Here is a 20861-nt window from a genome sequence, read left to right as displayed (position 1 = left end):
TTTTGTTTTTGATCACATCCAGAGATGCTCAGAAATTACTACTAACTCTGCATCAGGGATCAATCTTGGTAGTCTTGGGGGTACCGTATGGATGCTAGAAATTGAATCAGGGTCTGCTTCATGCAAGGCAATAGCCTTTCCTGCTGTACTATTTTTCTGGCCCCTGGTTTGCCAATATTTTGTTGAGAATCTTCATATCAATGTTAATCAGAAATATAGGTCTATAGTTTTCCTTTTAGTGGTGTATTAAAGTGTCAAAAGAGTATCCTCATAGAAAATTTTTGGAATATTTTTGTTTCTTCAACTTTCTGATAGTGCCTGAAAAAATTTAGGAATAGGTCTTCTTTAAAGGGTTGGAAGAACTCCCAAATGAACCCATCAAGCCTGGGCTTTGTTTGGGGAAGATTTTTGTATTACTATTTTAATGTTCTTGATAGTAGATTCCACTGTTCAGTTGCTCTGTTTCTTCTTTTTTCAACATTGAGTGATTATAGAAGTCCAACAATTTATCCATTTCTTTTAGGTTCTCCTGTTCTCTGGCATATTGTCAAAGTAATCCCAGATGATCCTTTGGATTTCTGGGAAATCTATTGTGACATTTTTCCTTTAAATTCTGGTTTGGTTTACTAGTGTTTTTTTCTTTATTTCTTTGTGAGTCATGCTAATGATTTGGCGTTCTTTTTATTTCTTCAAAGAACCAGCCGTTGATTTCATTGATTTTTTTGGATTTTTTTCAAGTTTCCATTTCTGCTCTAAGTTTTTATGGTCTATTTTCTACTGCTTACTTTGGTTCATTTGTTGGTCCAATGAATGCTTGCAATACTATGATTTTTTCTCAATACCACATTTGCTATATTTCATATATTCTGGCAGCGAATGTCTTTATTCTCATTTCTTTCCAGGAATCTCCTGACTTCCTCTTTGAACCACTGGTTACTCAACAATGAATTGTTTAATTTTCCAGGTTTTTTTCCCTTATCTATTTCTGTTATAGTTAACTTCTGTTTTAACACATAATGAAGTGGGTTATAGGTCTGAGAGAATAGCTGATATAATTTCTATTCTCTTGATTTTATGGAATTATGTTTTGTGACTGAGTCTGTGATCTTAGAGGATATCCCATATGCGCTGGAGAAGAATATGTATTCAACCTTTGGGGAATGAATGGTTAAGCCAATCTTTTCCATTTCTGTTTTTAAAGTTGCCTTATTCCTCAGGGATTTCAAGTATTCTTATGTTATTCCTCTTTAATTCATCCACTTTCTCTCATATGCTGTTAATTTGATATCTTTTTCAATCTTCTGTTTTTTTTCCCCTAAGGGTTCTTGCCTCTCCTCATGGAGATTTGATTTTTATCTTCAACTGCTTTTTTTCTGATGCCAAGGCTTTCCAAAGATTTTTTTTATTTTATCTGGTTCTTTCTCTCTGACTATAGTTTTTTAATTTCTGTTTTCATAACTTCTTGTACTTTACTCACGACCTCCACTCACAATGGTTTCTTTGATCTCATTAGACATCCTCAATATGCTTTCTCTAAAGTCCTTTTCTGGCAAGTTCTAGAGCAAGTTAGAACTGGTTGAATCATCTGGTCAACTGTCTTCACCCATTAAGTATCGTGAAGCTATGTGTTCCTTCCCATTCTGACTGTTGTAAACTGGGGTTGAGTCCAATGTACTACCTGCATCCCCTAAACAGGGACTCTGAAGGAATAGGCTGGGTGTTGATCTCTTTCTTACCTGTTAAAGCTATCTCAACCAATTTTGTTGTTTCTAGATAAGTTGTTTAGAGTTTTGAGCAAGGATTCCAAAAGGTTTCCAATGTCATTACCACTTTTACTACTCTGACTTAGTATAGGGTTCTATCATTTCTTTTCTCATGCTATCTTTATGTGTTTTGGTGAGATTAGGTGGTTGGTAGTAGGATCCAAGCAGCTAAGTTACTTCAGAGTGAGTTCAGTGCAAGGGTTCAATGTATTTTCTATAGAATATGAAAGAGGGAAGTAGTGGATGGGATGAGATGGCAGTTCTCTGCAGCAAGGTCTTTTTTTTTGGGGGGGGGGTGGGCCACACCCAGCTGTGCTCAAGGTTTACTCCTGGCTATCTGCTCAGAAATAGCTCCTGGCAGGCATGGGGGACCATATGGGACACCTGGATTCGAACCAACCACCTTTGGTCCTGGATTGGCTACTTGCAAGGCAAATGCCACTGTGCTATCTCTCTGGGCCCAGATCTTTTTTTTTTAATATTCTTTTTTGAATATCTTTATTTAAGCACCATGATTACAAACATATTTCTAGTTGGGTTTTAGTTTTTTAAAAAATGCCCCCTTCACCAGTGCACCATTCAGACAACCAATGCCTCCCAAGTACTCCTCCTCCACCTCTTGCCTGTATTTGAGACAGGCTTTCTATTTCTCTCACTACCATTGTCATGATAGTTGTCAGGGTAGTTCTTTCTCTGACTAGACTCACCACTGTTTGCGGTAAGCTTTCTATCGTGATGTGAAAGTCTTTGTGTGATATGCACTAAGGCACTAGATATGGGGATGAGGCAGAGGAGGAAGATGAGCTGACATGCATGGCATCCAGCTGGGGTGTACTGTTTCTCTTCTATGTACATGGGGAATCAGCCCTTTTGGTTCACTATTCTCAGGACAGAACAATTTTTTTAATGAATCCATTAATTTCATCTATTTTCCCTTGATTAAAAATATTTTAAAATACCCTGGAGTTTTGTTTACAGGTTAAATCTATAAAAATGTAGTTTGGGGGGAATTTTTAGCAACCACAGGATAATTCTACACAATTGTTTGCAAGTTGCTCTGAAATCTCTTAAAGTGTGTGTTTAACTTTATAATGAAAGGGATGAGAGTAGGGATTCATCCATGAGCATATAAGTGCTTCTTCATACTTACACATCCATATGTGTATGAGGAAATCACTTGTATAACAGAAACCAAAAATAAATTTAAGATTAAAGTCTCCAGAATACTAGGTTAGATGTGTCTCTCTATACAAGAAAATGTTAGGCATGAATTACTCTTACCAATAGTTCTCTTAAATGAAGTGAAGCCATTTATTAAAATGGGATAATGCCACTCTCCTGCTTGGTTGTAGCTTTTTGCTAGGTATATGACTGGACTTGCTCCTATATTCTGCTAAGTTGATTAATAAAATTTATTTATTGCACAAATTCTTTTTGTTGACAAGTTAAAATGGAGCCTTATCTTTCATATCTCCCTGAAGATTGCCACCTTGTGAGATTGAAAATACTCATTAAATTCCATCACCAGACAGGCACAAATGAGAGGGTGATTGTTTTTGAGCATGTGAGGGGAATCATTGGTAAACTCATTTGTTTGGATATCATTAACAGAACAATCGGTATGGATCTCCAGGGGGTCCTCATGACCTTTGCTCGCAATCTCTTCATCATCCATCAAGAAGTATCAGCACCTAATATGCAAAGCGTGACCAATTTTAAGGTGAGGTGTTAATTAACTAACGATCCTGGTTAATTTCTATACAAGGGCTGAAAATACCTCATGCTGTATTGTAAACAAGTGCTAAACCATCTTTTCTTATAAGCCATACATATTTTACAATGTGCAAGGTCAATATTGCAAGGTTCCCACTGAACCCGTTGGTGAGATGTGATAGTTTGAAACTTTTTCTTTGAAACATAGCGGACATACTTAAGTTGCTGTCATTAGCAAAGGCAAGTTTAGAGGACAACATGGCTTTCTGATGTTGGAGGTGGCGCTGAAGCATCCCAGTGGAACTGAAACAGAGCTAGTCACAACCAAACATCTTGATTACAGTACCCTATTTCACAGAATATGGTGCCTTCTTAGAGATTACTCAGAGTACATACAGATTTCTAGAATCAGGGAATATATCTAAAGCCAGATAAGACTATGGTCAAAAGGGAAATAAACAAAACATGTATATGAGCCACCTTACTCTACCATGTTATATGTTACCATGATACCATCTATCGTGGAAAAGCTATTTCATAAGCTACCTTTTGAAGCTTCCAAATGGCTTCTTAAAGAAGTTGGTTAAGGAAATTCAGTTATGGGCCACTAACTAAAAGTCTTCAAACTTTAGAAAACAAAAGCAGGAGGTATACTAGAATTTTTTTTAAATGCCAGCTGAGGGGCCAGAGCAGTGGCACAAGCGGTAGGGTGTTTGCCTTGCAAGCGCTAACCTAGGATGAACTGCAGTTCGACCACCCCACCCCGCCCCCATGTCCCATATGATCCCCCAAGCCAGGAGTGATTTCTGAGCACATAGCCAAGAGTAAACCCTGAGGGTCACTGCGTGTGGCCCAAAAACCAAAAAATAAATTAAAATAAAATAAAATGCCAGCCGAGCAATGAGTTATGGATGGTACTGATCATCTTCACTGGCATCTGCTTTCCAGGCCAGGCCTTCATCATTCTCAAATGGAACCAGAAACACAATGTCAGAAACTACATATGTTCTTCCTCTAAAAGGGAAAACCCAATGGAAGCTGTATAAAAACATAATGCTTTTAAACACTTTTCCCCCATCACCTAGTGCCTGGCCTCTTTAATAACAGTAATAATGATAATGATGTTTTGTTTGTTCTTCAATAAGATTTTGTCAAATGGATGACAACTATTGCTTTCCCACAAGAAGATTGAGATTCAATAAAAATAGGTCCAATATTACATCAACTTTCACTGTTCCTAAGGGATCTATCTGTTTTCATCATTGATGTTTTAAATCCCTACCAGTTAGCATCATTTCATCTGTTACTACCATAATGTCATATTAAAAAATTCTGATCTGGGGCAGGAGAGCTAGCACAGCAGCGTTTGCCTTGCAAGCAGCCGATCCAGGACCTAAGGTGGTTGGTTCGAATTCGGCGTCCCATATGGTCCCCGTGCCTGCCAGGAGCTATTTTGGAGCAGATAACCAGGAGTAACCCCTGAGCACCACCGGATGTGGTCCCCCGAACCCCCCCCCCCAAATTCTGATCCTGTCCACAGATGATCAGTTCAACTCACTAAACAGAGCTCATAATCAGAAATGGACTGTGTACTTTCTGGATGCATAATTAAATACTTAATTCACAATTTAATGATATATGAAATGAAAATGGGGCCTTTAAATAAGGCCACAAATATGGGCTGTGCAAAATGTACTAATGCCCTTACTAGAGATTCAGTATTCATTTGTGCTACTCTCTCTTCTTCTTCCTCTCTCCCTCCCTCACCTTTCTCTCCTCTTTCTTCTCTTCCTTTGTACCCCTTCTCTTTTTTTCCTTCTCTTCTTTCTCTCTCTTCCCTCACTCTCTTCTTCCTCTTTCTTCCTCTCTTCCTTCTCTCCATTCTTTCTCCCCTTTTATGTATTTATATATATTTAAACATTTTAAAAGCTCTTAAATTTATCAATGGAATCATCATTTACTCTCGTTAGAAGGTCTAAATGTTAAAGCTTTAATACAAAATCGGAAGATAAACAAAATTGAAAAGTAAAACAAATACATTTTATAGTATTGTATATTTATTGTACTAATGTCATTCTAAAAAGTATTTTCAGTCTGCATACAAGGGTTTGACAGCAAGCTAAAGACAAAGATGAAAGCTAATGCAGAAAAAGCATTTGACAAAACTAAAAATCCTTTCTTAATAAAAATAAACCATTGCAACAAAACAGTATAAGGTAACTTATTCAAATTGATATGGTATCTAAGACAAAAACCCTGGCTAATCTCACAGTTAACGAAGCAAGACTGAGATTATTTCCCCATAATCAAGAAATAAGACATGAATATCTCCTTTTACCATTTTTATTTATCATCAAGCTAGGGATTCTAGACACAGTAGTTGGGCAAGGAAAAAAGCATTCAAATTTAAAAGAAAGAAGTAGAACCATCTGTGTTCACAGATGACATAATCTTATATGCAAAAAAATCCTAAAGAAACCAGAACAATCTACGAGAGCTCCTAAATTTAGCCAGGTTGCTGAATACAACATGATCAACATACAAAAGTCAATTGTTATTTCTGCTCACTGGAAATAAAAAAAAAAACAAAATTAAAACTTCATTCTTAACATTATAATTCCATTTTCAACAGGATGGAAATGCAAATAATGCAGAATAGTCTATTGCTATCTTATTTATCTATTATTTTAGTGAGACAAGATAGTTTTTGTTGAAACTTAAAATATATGCAAGAGAAGAAGTAAATTCATGTTCAGGAGAGGACACAGGATTCTTCAAAGTAGAAAAGGCAAAAAGATATAGAGAAAACAGGAAAGATACATATTAGAAGACAAGCTTAAAGAGCAGGCCAAAATAACAAATGTGTGATTTGTTCCCTTTTTTCTTTTTGTTTTTGGGCCACACCCAGAAATGTTTGGGGATTATTTCTCATGATGCACTCAGAATTACTCCTGGCACTTCCCTGGGGACCATTTATTGTGCTTGAGATCAAATCTGGGTCTGGCACATGTAAGGCAAGTACCCAATCTGCTGTACTATCGCCCCAGTGCCCATTCTATTTTTATGTCTATTAGGGGGAAATGGAGTTTGGGCCACACCATTGGTGATCAGGGATTACTTACTACTGGCTCTGCACTCAGGAATTACTTCTGGTAAACTCAGGGGACTGTAAGAGGTAATAGGATGGAACCTGGGTCAGCTGTGTGCAGGGCAAGTATCCTCCCCACTGCACTATCTCTCTAGTCCCCTGTTCTATTTTTAAAAGAACAAATCACACATCTTAATTTGAAAACTTACTACAAAGCTACAGGTACTTTTAATTAAGTCAGTGTGGGGGCCAAGAGTATAGGTCAAAGGGTTGGAGTGCATGCACAGGGCCCTACCAGGTTTCATCCCTGGCCCCACATGACCTCCCAGGCAAATTAAGTTTAGCTCTGGTGGTCCTCAGTTGTTTCCACATTGTCAGTTTGAGGGTAAGTCCAATACAAAACAAAATACAATGTGGGTAAAATGTAAGAAAAGACAGAGAAGGGAGGCCAAGGGAGAAAAGAATGGCAGGGAGAGAAAGGAAAATAAGGAGAGGAAGGAAGGGATAAGGAAATATGAGGAGGGGAGGGAATGAACAGGATGGAGGAAAAAGGAGGGAAGAAAGGAAAGGGAAGGGAAGGAAGTGGAGGAAGTTTGTCCAGAATAAGTTTATACATTTAGAATATACTTATTTTTAGAAAGGGAATCAAACCAATTCAATGTGAAAAAAGTGACCTTATAGCATGCAATACTGGAACAAGTGGATATCCAAAAAAAAGTAAAGTTGTAGTTCTTCCCACAGTACATAAAATGTTTAAACAAAAATAAAATACTGAAGTGTAAAAATGAAAACTTTTAGAAGGAAGTTTGGGAGCTGAAAAGATACTATAGTGTCTAGGATGCTTGCCATGCTCGTGGCCAAACCAAGTTTAATCCAAGGATTCGACATGGTCTCCCCTGAAATTTACCAGGAGTAATTCCAGAACACTGAACATTGTTGCTGGGTGTGAAAGCACCCCAAAAAAGAGGAAAATATAAGTATAAATTTTCACAGCCTTATACTTGTCAATGATTCCTTAGATATAACATAAAGAAAAGCAAACAAATGAAAAAAAGAAAGGTGAACTTCAGCAAAGTTAAAATCTGTATATCAAGGACTCAAAACTGCTAGGTCTCTCCCAAAACAAACCAAGAAGTGAACATTAAAATGCAATGCCAAGAACAATTGGGAATATTTGCAAGACATATCTGATCCACTGGCCACAATATAGAAAGTATTCATAACTCAATAATAGAAAGACAAATCATCCAATTAAAAAAGTATTTGAGTAGAATTTCCTCAAAGAACATGTACACCTCATCAATAAGTATAAGGAAAAATAATGCCATTAGGGAAATACAAGTACAGAGTATATTGAGATAACATTTTATACATGCTAAGATGTTATAAATTAAAAAAAACTGGCAAGGATATGGAGAATCTTGAACCCTCAGACATTGCCAGTAGGAAAGTAAATGGTGCCATGCTATTTAAAAATTGACAGTTTGTGGGAACTGGAGAGACAGTAGGGCAGGTAAGGGACTTATGTTGCATCTGACCAACCCAAGTTCAAATTCCTGTCTCTACATATTGTCCCCTAAGAAATGCAAGGAGTGATCCCTGAGCACAGAACCAAGAATAAACTCTGAGGACTACTGTATATGGCCCAACATCCCCATCCTAAAAGGCTAGTATTCTTCAAAAATTGAACACAAAATTGCCAGATTATCCAGAAATTCCACACACCAGTACATGCCCAAGAATAATGAACATATATGTTCACATAAAATGTAAACATTAATTGAAAAGCATTAATTATGGTAGCCAAAAAGTAAAAATGACCAAAAAGTTCACCTGATAAATGGATAAATTCCTCTATTAATATGAATAGTATACCACACAATAGAATACAAAGGTCTAAATCTTCATCTTTAGATGATACCCAAAGCACAAGTAACCAGAGTAAAAAAAAAAAAAAAAATATATATATATATATATATATATATATATATATAATGAAGTATTATTTGGCAATAAAAAAGAAATGGGAGTTTTGATACATACTACAAAATGACTGAACTTTGAGAACATTACATTAAGTATAAGAAGTAAGACATAAAGGGCAACATTTTGTATAATTCCCACTTATAGAAACTCTCCAGAGAGATAAAATATAGATTAGTGGCTGCCAGGAGTGAGGGAATAGGAGGAATAACAGCTAAAAAGTCCAGTTTCTATTTCTGGTGATGAAACTATTTTGGGATAACATAATGATGATAGTTGCTTATGAATATACTAAAACCCACTGCTTATGAATATACTAAAAATCACTGAATTATACATTTTATAGTGGTGAATTTTATGGTATTCTACCTCAATGAAAATATAGCTAAAATAAAAGGAAAGGCACAGTGTTTCCCTGGAAATCAAGAGAAATAAATACTCCCATCAGCCTACTTTCCTCATTTTAGAGTAACTAGATCAGTGTTTCTCAAAATATCTAGATGAGGGATTTACTTGTGCATCTTTTTCCTTACCTCCCATGGATCAGTACTTTTATAAAAGACAATAAAAATAAATTACTACAAAGATGATATTAAAAATTAAATATACACATACTCATTTTGTTTTATTATTAGGTGAAACAGACATAACATTTGTTATAGAGATTTCCAAATTCTCATCTCATCAGTACTGATAACCAGCAACTTATAGATGGCTGCTGACTGACAGAGCACACTTTTGAGCTGAACAGACCTAAAACACAATTAAGCAAAAAGCAAACTAAGTGGGCCGGAGAGATAGCACAGTGTTAGTGCATTTGTCTTGCATGCGGCAGAACCAGGAGGGAACCGTTTGGATTCCTGGCATCCTTTAAGGTCCCCCAGCCTGCCAGGGGTGATTTCTGAGTGCAGAGCCAGGAGTAACCCTTGAGCACCATTGTATGTGGCCCAAAAATCAATCAATCAGTGGCAGCTATCACTTCCCCATCAGCCCAAACACTAGAGTATTCAAAAAAAAAAAAAAAAGGCAAACTAAGGCTAAGGGTTGACATACGATCCTTAAACAATGAGAATTATTTTTTTAAATATTTTTTATTTAAACACCTTGGTTACAAACATGATTGTGGTTGGGTTTCAGTCATATAAGATGACACTCCCCATCACCAGTGCAACATTCCCACCACCAATGTCCCAAATATCCCTCCTCCCCTCCCTGACCCCACCTGTACTCTAGACAGGCTTTCTATTTCCCTCATACATTCAATGAAAATTATTTTATTTTATTGTTTATTTACAGACAACCATTCGAGAAGTTGAAGACATTCTTGGAGTCACAGAAGAAAACAAAATTAAATTTGAAGAGCAAGAGTCCAAAGATTGTAAAATTTCCTCTGACCCTAAAAACTGAATAATCCTGATTCTTGGACTGATACTGGATTTCAAAGTGGAGGTTAAAATGGGCCACACTCCTTTTGCTGATGATATTTAAGGGGAGGAGAGAGCTATTTGAACAGATTATAAAGTAGTGCTCTGAAAAAAATGACTGCTTTTATCTTAATTTTAATAAATATGCTTGACTTGGGAATGATAAACAATTTCTCCAAAAAGTAAAAAAACAACCAGGAATAAGTAACCTAATAAAACAGAAAAAGTATTGATCTCACTAAGATCACTTCTGTACCTACCTTTTTTGTAAACTTCATACTTATGGAGCCTTTGTTAATGTTTTAAAGCATTTTCTCCTCGTTGTAACAAATATTTGTCTTTTGCATTTAAAATATGAATAAAGGTTTACTCACTGCTCTCTAGAAAAACGCAGTTGTCATTTTCTTTTAAGGAAACTGCATGTATATGAATTTTTAAAGTGATCTGTTATCACTGCATTCTTTGCACAAACCACTATTGTTCGTTATTTCCATTTTTTTTCAAAAAGTAAAATAAGCCAAGATCTAGTTAAACTAAAAACATCAGAATTTATCTAGGGGGCAGCATCTGCTCTTAGTTTAACTGCTATTAATCTGCTCTTAGTGTAACTCAGGCCCTCTATCTTAAACATTTTTTAGACTCCAGTTCTCAATTTAACACAGCAATTGGAATGTTACCCGTTTTATTCAGCAGTACTTTTTAAAAATGAGCAAATTGCTAAAAGTATGGAACACTCTACATTTTGGTTTGTATTTATTCAAAATACTTTTTCTATCATGCATCTTTAGCAAAGTGTGAAATCTGTAACTTAAAGCACCAAAACCACACCATTTTTTTTTTTAAAGAATGACCTTTACTTTCCTTGAAAATACTTGAGTCTCTTGGGGGAAGGAGTAATTATTTTTAACCTATGCAATTTCAAATAATTTTTCACTATATCTCTGCCACAGGCTGTTGCTGCAATAAAATTAGCATTGTGTGTGTGTGTGTGTGTGTGTGTGTGTGTGTGAGCTTTTGTTTTGCTAGAGTCGGAAATACATTAATTAGCCAGGTTTTCCGCCTGTGCTAGGTACCACAATGACCTCTTATGCTTGCCAGATTGCTCCCATCCATACGAGGTGCACACTGCCCAGACAGTTGACGGATAGGAAGTACTGCCTGCCCATTAGAGTCGCGCCTTGATCGAAGCCAGAGCAACATAAGGTCCAAGAGACTCATTAGTTCACTGGCACAATCGTGTCCGGAGAGTCAATGAGACCCTCTGTCTCCTTATGGCTCTCATCTGCTCTGGACTTTAAAAGAAAACTGTCTCTGTTTTATTCAGCTCAGCAGTGGATCTTTCATGCTGCGAGAACCTCTTCTTAAACGATACGAACTGTTCCCATTTGAAAAGGGAAGTTTTGTATGTGAATTTTTGATGAGCACTCTTGAACTCAAGCTGCTGGCAAAAGCAAAGGAAGTTCATTCTCCTTTCATCTTTTTTGGGGGTGAGGGGCAACCTACACGATTGTTCTATCAAACAATGTGCTTTCCAATTTCTTTGCAACCATGTTAGTCTCTGTATCATAGAATGCCTGTTTCTAGTTTCAGAACTTACATTCAGACTTGGGTTTCACTAGAAAGTGACTGGGAGGAAAACTACAACCTACCTAAAAACTGACAACTTGAAAATTAAAGGAAAAAAGACAGATATAATAAAACAATCATTTCAAGTAATTAAGTGGAAGAAGCCAGAGGACCAGATTAAATTAGTGCAATGTTTTAATTACAGCACATTTGAAAGGAAGTCTAGCCCATTATCTTCTGAGCACAAGTACATGATAAAGGTACTGTGCTATTAGTAATCTTAAGGTAAGTATTTTTGAAAATGATGAGCAACTTTTCAGGCATGCAAGTTATCTAGAAATGTACCATTGTTTCATGCTTGTGACATCTTGGAAAGCAAACTATATTATTTAATAGGGTATTATTAGATGATGATCAGAGCCCCCACTCACATATAACCCATTTATTTATATATTTATATGTTTAATATATAAATCTGTATTTATATATTATTGATTCTATTATATATTTTATATATTATATATAAATTTATATATTTATTTATATTTTATTATTTAATTTTTTTGGTTTGGGGACCACATGCAGCAGCGCTCAGTGCTTACTCCTAGCTATGTGCCCAGAGATCCTTCCTAGCAGTCTCCAGGGGCCTCTTACGTGTTGCCAAGGAAAGCATTGGAGTCAGCCATATTCAAGGCAAGTGTCTTATTGGATGTATTATCTCTTCAGCCCCTATTCTATACTGAAGGCAACAAAAGATGACATTTAAGGGCCAGAGTGATAGCACAGCATGTAGGGACTTTGCCTTACACGTGGTCGACAAGGGTTTGATCCCATATGGTCCCCTAGCCTGCCAAGAGTGATCTCTGAGTGCAAAGCCAGGAGTGATGCATTGAGTGTTGCTGGGTGTAACCAAAAATAGAAAAAACAATAAAAGATATTTAATGATAGATTACACTGTATGAACTCCTCACCTACCTCCAACCAACTATTTCTATACCTTTCATTGACCACTAAATTAGGAACTATGATTTACATCTAAAGCTAAATGATTTAAAGTTAAATCTGTTCTAAATACAGTATTTCACTGTATCTTTCCAACAACACCATACAGAGAAATACTGCCACTAATCTCATTTTACATAGGAGAAAACAGATTTACCATGTTATCTCATTCCAGGTCTCAGGCTAAATGAAAAATATTTGGGAATTGTACTCTTTAACAAAAATGTTAGCATATTTGCTCTGCACTTAAATGTTTCAGGCTCTGATGAACAATATAAACTTCTCTTTCCCTTTTTAGGGGTTTGGAGATGATGGTTGTTCTTCCAGCAGTATTTAGGAAACATGTGTTAGGGATAAAATCCTGTGTTCTTGCATGCCAAACATGTGAAGAGTAGTTCAACTTGCACATTCTTCTTCCTAAGAATTATTCTGGAGGCTAATGAGCTATTACAGTGGGTAGGGATTTGCTGTGAATGTAGCTGACTCTGGTTAGATTCCCGGTATCCCATATGGTCTTCTGAGCCCATCTGGACTGATTATTGAGTGCAGAACCAGGAGTGACCCCAGAGCATTGCTGGTGTAGCCCAAAGGCAAACAAATAAAATAAATCTGAACAGTTGATAGCAATTAGGTGATTTTTAAAAATGCTCAGACTATGAGATGGTGATGCCAGTGTCTCCTCTGGTATCAGATCTGTAAAATTTTGTGGAGGGCTGATGCTGAGAAGACCCCAGGAATTTGGAAGATGAAACATCATAACTCAGATTTTTTGTTTAAAAGATTCTGGAGAATAATTTGGGGAAGAGTTGACAATTTCCAATAAGCTCTTGGAGGGAGTTTGGGGAACATTATTTTAGTGCATCACCCTAAGAATTGCAAGCCTCCTCTTTCTCAACTATAAAACATGTATTAGTAACCATCTGATAGCTTTAACAATTAATAATCATTTGTATTCATCAGGCACCTTTCTTTGAAAGAGCTCAAAGCACTTTACATTTGTTATCTCATTAATTCCCAACATTGTCCCTGTGGGGAAGGTAATAAGTATTTTAACATTTAAATGTTTATCTTTCAGAATTTCTCAAGCATACATTAATTATATTTCCAAAAATGTAAATGTTCATTAGTTTTATTTTACTGTTCCTCTGGCTTTAATATGCATAACAAATTTGTTCAACTCTTTAAATGCACTAATCATAGTAAATCTTATTTGGAAAACTATAAATTAAGTTGCCAAGATAAACGTGAGGGTGGAGGTTGCATATAGAGAGAAAGCATTTGACTTTGCTTTTCCTGCTGGAAGAGTTTTGGTGCAATCCACTGGGAGAGCAAATGAAATGTGTTGAGATTCTTTGGGACCTTTCCTGAATCTCCAATTCTTTGCAAAAGGTACACCTCTGGCGTATAAGAACTTTCTAAAGCCAAAGGCTCATAAGACTCCTATTTATAACCTTGTTTTATTGATGATTTCATCCATATTGAACAGAAACCTGATGCATTGGGGGGGGGGAATACATGCCAGAGTACAAGAAAAATAAAGGCCAGAAATATATCTCTGCATTCCTCCAGTGTCTGGGCTGGTCATACCTTCCACAATTTTCTAAGTAGAAAAATGGAAGAAATCCCTACCTGCTCCTTGGGAATGCAGGAGAGATTAATTAGCCAATGTTGAAAGGGTGTTTAAAAGATAAAGCGTTCCACATAAATGTTTAAGTATTATTAGTACATTGCTACTTCAAATAGAAGTTTTAACTTTGAAATGTGCTTGTATACTTTCCAAGCCAAAATTAAAAAACAAACAAACAACCTCTAACCACATAGATAGGTTTATTTTTCACTCTAACAGTCTAACTCATGGTTGTGAAACTTTATTGCACTTGATGGAGGGCCCTGGCTTTTATTAGTTTTAAACTGCTGGTTTCTGGGGTACTTATGTAAATGAGGGAGAGCTACCAAAACAGTAAATAATAAGCATGTCCCTGCTGTTTAGAAATCTGTTGGTTAAAAACAATTTTGGTTTTGTTAGAAGAGGATCCTAAACATAGCACAGAAAATATAGCTTTGACATCAATGCATGAAGAGGAGTTTTGGTGTTTGAGGGGGTACAAGTGGTGGTTTTCCATGAAAGCATTTATTTATTTACCATTCTCTGTAGACATTTTATTTTATTTCTGCAGTTGTTACCTATATTGAGTGAGTGTTTATAGAGAGCAAAGTGCAGTATAATGCTATATTTTAATTAACAAAATATTAAAGTGTAAATACAAATAATAGGAATCAAAATTAAAGTATACCAGATAGCTCTAAGGAGCAAATGAAAACAAAGGGCCACATCTGATTTTACTGCAGATGCCTTATCAGGAATGTCATGATGAAATCATAGTCTTATGAATTTGACAATGATCTGGCACTGGTTGCAAAATAAACTTTAAAGCAAAACAGTTCAGTGAAATATTCATACCATTTTGCATCTCAGCCAAGGACACGAAACACTTATTTTGCCATCAAAAACACAAAATGACTGACTAAGATGTATTTTAAGGTTCCCTTTATAATGAGTCATTTGACAAGTTCTGCTGATGTTACCCTCATCCCCCATTCTTTTAGTGTGACCTTACCTGATAGTAAGACCTGCCCATTTCTGGGAGGGGTCTTTGGGAGATTACCCTAGGGGCAGGAAGAGAATTGATTGGAGGGTTGGAGGAAGATTCGGCTAGAGAGAAGGAGAAGGAGAGCTGGCAGGATGGAGGGAGAAGAAACACGATGAATGCAGGGCTAATAATGGAGCTTGCTTGAAAGGTCATGATAGAAGCATACCTGTTGGCTAAGGCCTTGAATAAAGCTGGTGTCTCCTGAAACCTGACTGCTGTGAATCATTTCCTCGCAGCTACCCTGAACCCTCAGACTTGCCGGCTGAAGACAGTTGCAGGCGTGTGGTTCGGGCTGGAGGAGAAAGGCCTCTCTCCACCCATCCATCTCACCATCATCCACCTCCATCCAGGACTCCATAATTACTCTGTTTTTCTACATGCTGGTATATTTTTTCCAAGTTGACTATGACCACATGTTTAAGTTACAGACCACCATGAAAGCACTGAGTCTAAAAATTTAACATCAGATTATGGCTTAAAAATTATGGAATTACATAACAAAATCATGTGCTACCTATTATATGATGCAGTCATTTCACTCTTTGGCACTTATCCAGGAGAAAGAAAATCATATATCAGCACAAAATATCAATATGTGAACTCTCATAACAGCCCAATTCATAGTGCCCCTAAACTGAAAACAGCCCAAATGTTCGCCAAAAAGTGGACAGACATCCTTGTTATGGAATACTGCTCAGCACTGAAAATAACTTCTGTTAGCCTCAAAGACATAATTGAATCTCAATATAATTATACTAAATTAAAAAATTAAATATATAAGAGTTTCTATTCTCATACTATTTTAGAAATATTCTAAAGAAACGACAGTAACAAAAACAGAATGGTTACTTGGGAAAGGGAAGTAGGGATGCATGTAGGAGAATTATTAAGATTCCATGGAGAAAGTCTAAAGGTAATGGACACCTTCTCTGTGCTGATTGTGAAAAGCTGCTGTTTTCTTGAATGTCAGCCCTTACCAAATTACACCTGTTCAGTGTGTGCATTTTTCTATTTTAATTATACCTTGAAGTGCAGTTTTATTTTTTAAAAAAGGTCAAGTTTTGGGGCTGTAGGGATAGCACAGTGGTAGGGAATTTGCCTTACATGCAGCTGGCCCAGGATGGACCTGGGTTCGATCCCTGGCGTCCCATATGGTCCCCCAAGCCAGGAGCAATTTCTGAGCGCAGAGCCAGGAGTGGCCCCTGATTATCACTGGGTGTGGCCCCAAACACACACACACACACACACACACACACACACACACGCACGCACGCACACACACACGTCAGGTCTTAGAGATTGTAAGAAAATTAAATAAAAAATCAAAACCACAGTGAGTTTCTACCTATAACTTGTTAAAATGACTTTTTTTTTTTTGGTTTTTGGGCCACACCCTGTGACGCTCAGGGGTTACTCCTGGCTATGCGCTCAGAAGTTGCTCCTGGCTTCTTGGGGGACCATATGGGACGCCGGGGGATCGAACCGCGGTCCATCCTAGGCTAGCGCAGGCAAGGCAGGCACCTTACCTCCAGCGCCACCGCCCGGCCCCAACTTTTATCAGAGAGAAGAAAAGAGAGAAAAAGAGATGGAAGGAGAGAGAGAGAAGTCAGAGTACTAGTACAGTGGGTAGGGTGTTTGCCTTGCACATGGCCATACCAAGGTCTAACCCTGGCACCATGTATGGTTCCCACCGAACCCCGCCAGGAATAAGAACAGAGCCAGAAGTGGCCTGAGCACTTCCAGAAGTACCCAAAATAAGTTTAAAAAACTACACAAGAGTGAATGCTGATAAGGATATGGAAAAAGAACCCTGAAATGCAGTTGGAGGAAAAGAAAATTGGTATTGGCATTAGGAAAACAGTATGAAGTCCCCCCCAAATTTAAATAATACTACCGATTGTGAAATTCCTCCATTCATGGGTATTTATCTAAAGAAACAAAAATGAAAACAAGAAACATGCCTCCCCATGTTCATCATAAGAACTGCAATCTGGAAACAATCTTGAGCATACGAGAAGTGGTGAATGCACAGTCCCTGCAAGTAGTATCAGCAACAGCTCAGCATAAAGCCACAAGTAGCCCCCCAAAGACATGAATCTAAGAGGATGAATGAGTGGATGTGGGAAATATCCTTTCATTATAAATTCTGCTAGTAAAAATTAGAATGAACTTCAGGATAAAGTCATAACTACCTTCCTTCTCTATGGTCCCCTAAGATCATGGTTTGAATGCTTTGTTCTAATATTCTTAATCTGAAAATGTCACACCACTTGCCACTACCCTTATACAAATACAGGATATATAAAAAGAAACGTGCATCTATTTATCTGGAGGGACAGATTGTAGATCAGGTAGCACTGATATTGTCTAGATTAGTGTGGAATATACTCATACACTGCTTTAGGTTTAAATATCTTAATGGGTTTTTGGTTCCAGCTCGTTCCTTAATGGACAAGTAAATTCTCTTCTCTAATCCTCAGTTTTCTGCTGAGTAAAATAAGAAAGTGGAACTGATGTCTAAGCTTCCTCCCGGCTTAATGTTCTATGATTCTATACCGCCATCATCCACATATTATGAAAGGGGGGAATTGTATAGATCACACAAAGTGGTAATTTCTTCTGGTTTTCTTTATCCATTTATTAAAAATGGGTGAAATAATTTGACGATATTTCGCAAAAGGGCTGTCATTTTAAATGGTTATAAGATATTTTATGATTTTTAAAATAGTTCACTGCGATACAGTTTTCTCTTTGAAGGAATCATTTTGACTGAAGATAATAGCAGCAAACAAAATTAATCCTTTAAATAGAACACAAGTTTCATTTGGGAGGTTTCTCTCTCTCTCTCTCTCTCTCTCTCTCTCTCTCTCTCTCTCTCTCGGTACAGAGCTCTTAGGTATTTCTAATTGCCTAAAGAAATGAAAATGTTTTATTTTGATCTGAACTGATAGAATGTATTCCTTCTGCACTAGAAGATCTTGGTACAAATAGATGGGATAGAAATGAGAACAAAGGGGGCCAGAGAGATAGCATGGCGGTAAGGCGTTTGCCTTTCATGAAGAAGGTCATTGGTTCTAATCCCAGCATCCCATATGGTCTCCCGAGCCTGCCAGGAGTGATTTCTGAGTGTGGAGCCAGGAGTGGCCCCTGAGCACTGCGGGGTGTGACCCAAAAACCAACAAAAAAAAGAGAGAACAAAAACTTTACATATACGTTTTGCCACTGTGTAAACCAGAGCACCTTTTCTTTTCCTACCTACATTACAACTGGTGGCCTGCCAGGGCTGAAATTTTACCTGAACTCAAGAAACTTGGAAGATGTCTTTCATCACCTTCTATTTTGCTCTTTATCAGATGTCACTCCGGTAAAGTGTAACAGGAGCTAGAAAGTCAGTCTCCTTCACCTGGTACTTTTGTTTTGTTTTATATTGAGGCCAGACTTGGCAGCACTTAGGACTTACTCCTGACTCTGTAGTCCAGGATAATTCCTGGCAGTACTAAGCGATGCTGGGAATAGAACCTGAGTCTGCACGACAAACATCCTACCTGCAGTACTGTCACTCTGGGTCCTCCCTCATGTGTTAAGAATTCCCTAGAATGTACTGTGTTTCTTGAATTGCAACTGCAAGAGAGGGGAAATGCAGAAGTGTTCTGATATCCATATGTCCAAACATGAACAGTTATCTGGAAGTAAAACGGATCTAGATTCATTATAAGTGGGGGTCAAAGACATAGCACTCATCTGATAGTGAGTAGACCACTTGCCTTGTATGGTTGACCAGTTTGATCCCCAGCAACCCATAGGGTCCTTTGAGTATTGCCAGGAGTGATTTCTCAGTGAGCACCACTGGGTTCAACAACAACAACAAAAAATTATTTCCTCTAGTAATCCACATCAACTGCAACAACCAGCAGTTCTGACTCGTCCGAGTGTTTAATTGTCATTTTCAAATCGATTTTCTTCCTGCTGTCAATGTATAGATAGTTGATACCAAAGTAATCAAAACAAACAGGTGGAGATAGCAAATTCTTTTTAAAGGTATTTAGAGATTTGGGGGGGTTGGGGGCCACATCCAGTCTCGCTCAGGGGTCACTTCTGAGCAAGATTCTGGCAAGTTCAGAGGATTGTATGGGATGCTGGGGATCAGGTGGATTCTGGTGTCAAGGTTTTGGGTCTCTGCCTGTGCTGTTTCTTCCTGTGGCACACTCTTCCCAGTGGTGTGTGTGGGTCACTCATTCACTGTGCTTGATTGTGCTCAATTGTCACTCGACTGGATACACCTTCTCTTCCCACACTATAGATCCACCTTACTTCCTATCCCCTTGCTCTGTTTTATTTTTCTCCAAATCACTTAACGATGAGATATTCTATGGTAGATTTTCATTATATATTTTACCCAATGAATTGTAAGTGCAGAAAAAATTCAATCCAGCTTCTAGAACAGGAGTTCTAGAGTTGCCTGATAATTAAATGGCACTCTTTTCACTCACTCAAATACTGATCTCCTATGATCCAGTCCTTTATATTTGCATTATGACTTAATGAATAGAATAAGACCAAGGATGCTGTTTTACAAGGCTGTATTTTTCACTGTTGCTGATGACTTTTTTTATACAATAAAGTAGTAAGAACATAAAAAGAGCACTAAATTTTAGTCATCCCGATTGTTCAATCAGTTCATGGGCACTTTGATTGGGCTTCATTTTTGGGTTTTGTTTCTCTGGTTTTAAGGCCACACCTGCTGGTGCTCTGTACTCAGGGATCACTCACTCCAGGTGGTGTTAAAGATCAAGTCTTGATCAACCCCATGCAAGATAGGCACCCTACCCTACATATGGACATTTTGATGCATTCTTCAGACATATATCAGTGTGAACCAGTGAAGAAAGCTAATGATAATAATAAAATTTTTAGAGTCGTAGTTTTTGGAGTTTACAAAATACTTACACATCTCCTTTGAGCATTAGTTTTTTTATTGTCCCCCAATTCACAATACAGACCAGACAAAGGGCCTGGGTTGAGGTGTATATGGGGTGTATTTACTGTACCTCCTCTTTCTATACTGTCAGTGTAAAGAACACAGCCTGTGGTAAGAATTGGGAGGCCTTATCTATTTTTCTTTTATATATATATATATATATATATATATATATATATATATATATATATATATATATGTAATCCTTCACCAGTGCAACATTCCCATGACCAATATCCCAAGTATCCTTCCTCCCCACCACACACAGGCCTGTACTCTAGACAGGCTTTCTACTTCCCTCATTCAGTCACATTTTGTTATGATAGATCTCAGTGTAATTATTTCTGTGACTGCACTAAACGATCCCTGTGGTGAGCTTCATGTCAAGAGCTGGACCCTCCAGTCCCCCTCTATTTTGTCTCTGAGAATCATTACACAAATGTTTTTCATTTTTCTCAAAACCTTAGAATAAACCTGAGTAAACAGAGCAGAAATGTAGAGAGGTAAATAATATCTCTACAATAAAAATAAAGCAGTAGCAGGGAGTCTTGACCCAAACTCTGGCTTCCCTGTCTCTAAAATTTGAACTCTTCATTATCATCCCTGGCTGAGGCCTATAATTCTCCGATGCTGATTCAATATGTTTAGGGAATGTACCCACTATCATACAACTTCTTCAGATACAGAGTAGAA

General features: G+C 37.5%; 1 protein-coding gene and 1 non-coding gene across 2 annotated transcripts in view; one reads left to right on the top strand and one right to left on the bottom strand.

The window, feature by feature from the left end:
* The window catches only part of IQCH (IQ motif containing H), a 161304-nt gene extending 151350 nt beyond the window's left edge, over positions 1–9954 (top strand). The window contains exons 15-16 of the mRNA XM_049782792.1: positions 3375–3483; positions 9844–9954. Coding sequence (XP_049638749.1) covers positions 3375–3483; positions 9844–9954 — 220 coding nt within the window. The remainder of the gene's footprint in view (positions 1–3374; positions 3484–9843) is intronic.
* Positions 9955–20163: 10209 nt separating this feature from the next.
* LOC126031137 (small nucleolar RNA SNORA51) lies at positions 20164–20296 on the bottom strand. The gene has a single exon (XR_007503242.1). It is a non-coding gene; the product is annotated as a small nucleolar RNA SNORA51 (small nucleolar RNA).
* Positions 20297–20861: the final 565 nt, after the last annotated feature.

This window comes from Suncus etruscus, chromosome 1 (genome assembly GCF_024139225.1).
Source record: "Suncus etruscus isolate mSunEtr1 chromosome 1, mSunEtr1.pri.cur, whole genome shotgun sequence".
NCBI classification, from domain to species: Eukaryota; Metazoa; Chordata; class Mammalia; order Eulipotyphla; family Soricidae; genus Suncus; species Suncus etruscus.
This window is presented reverse-complemented; position numbering and strand designations above follow the sequence as displayed.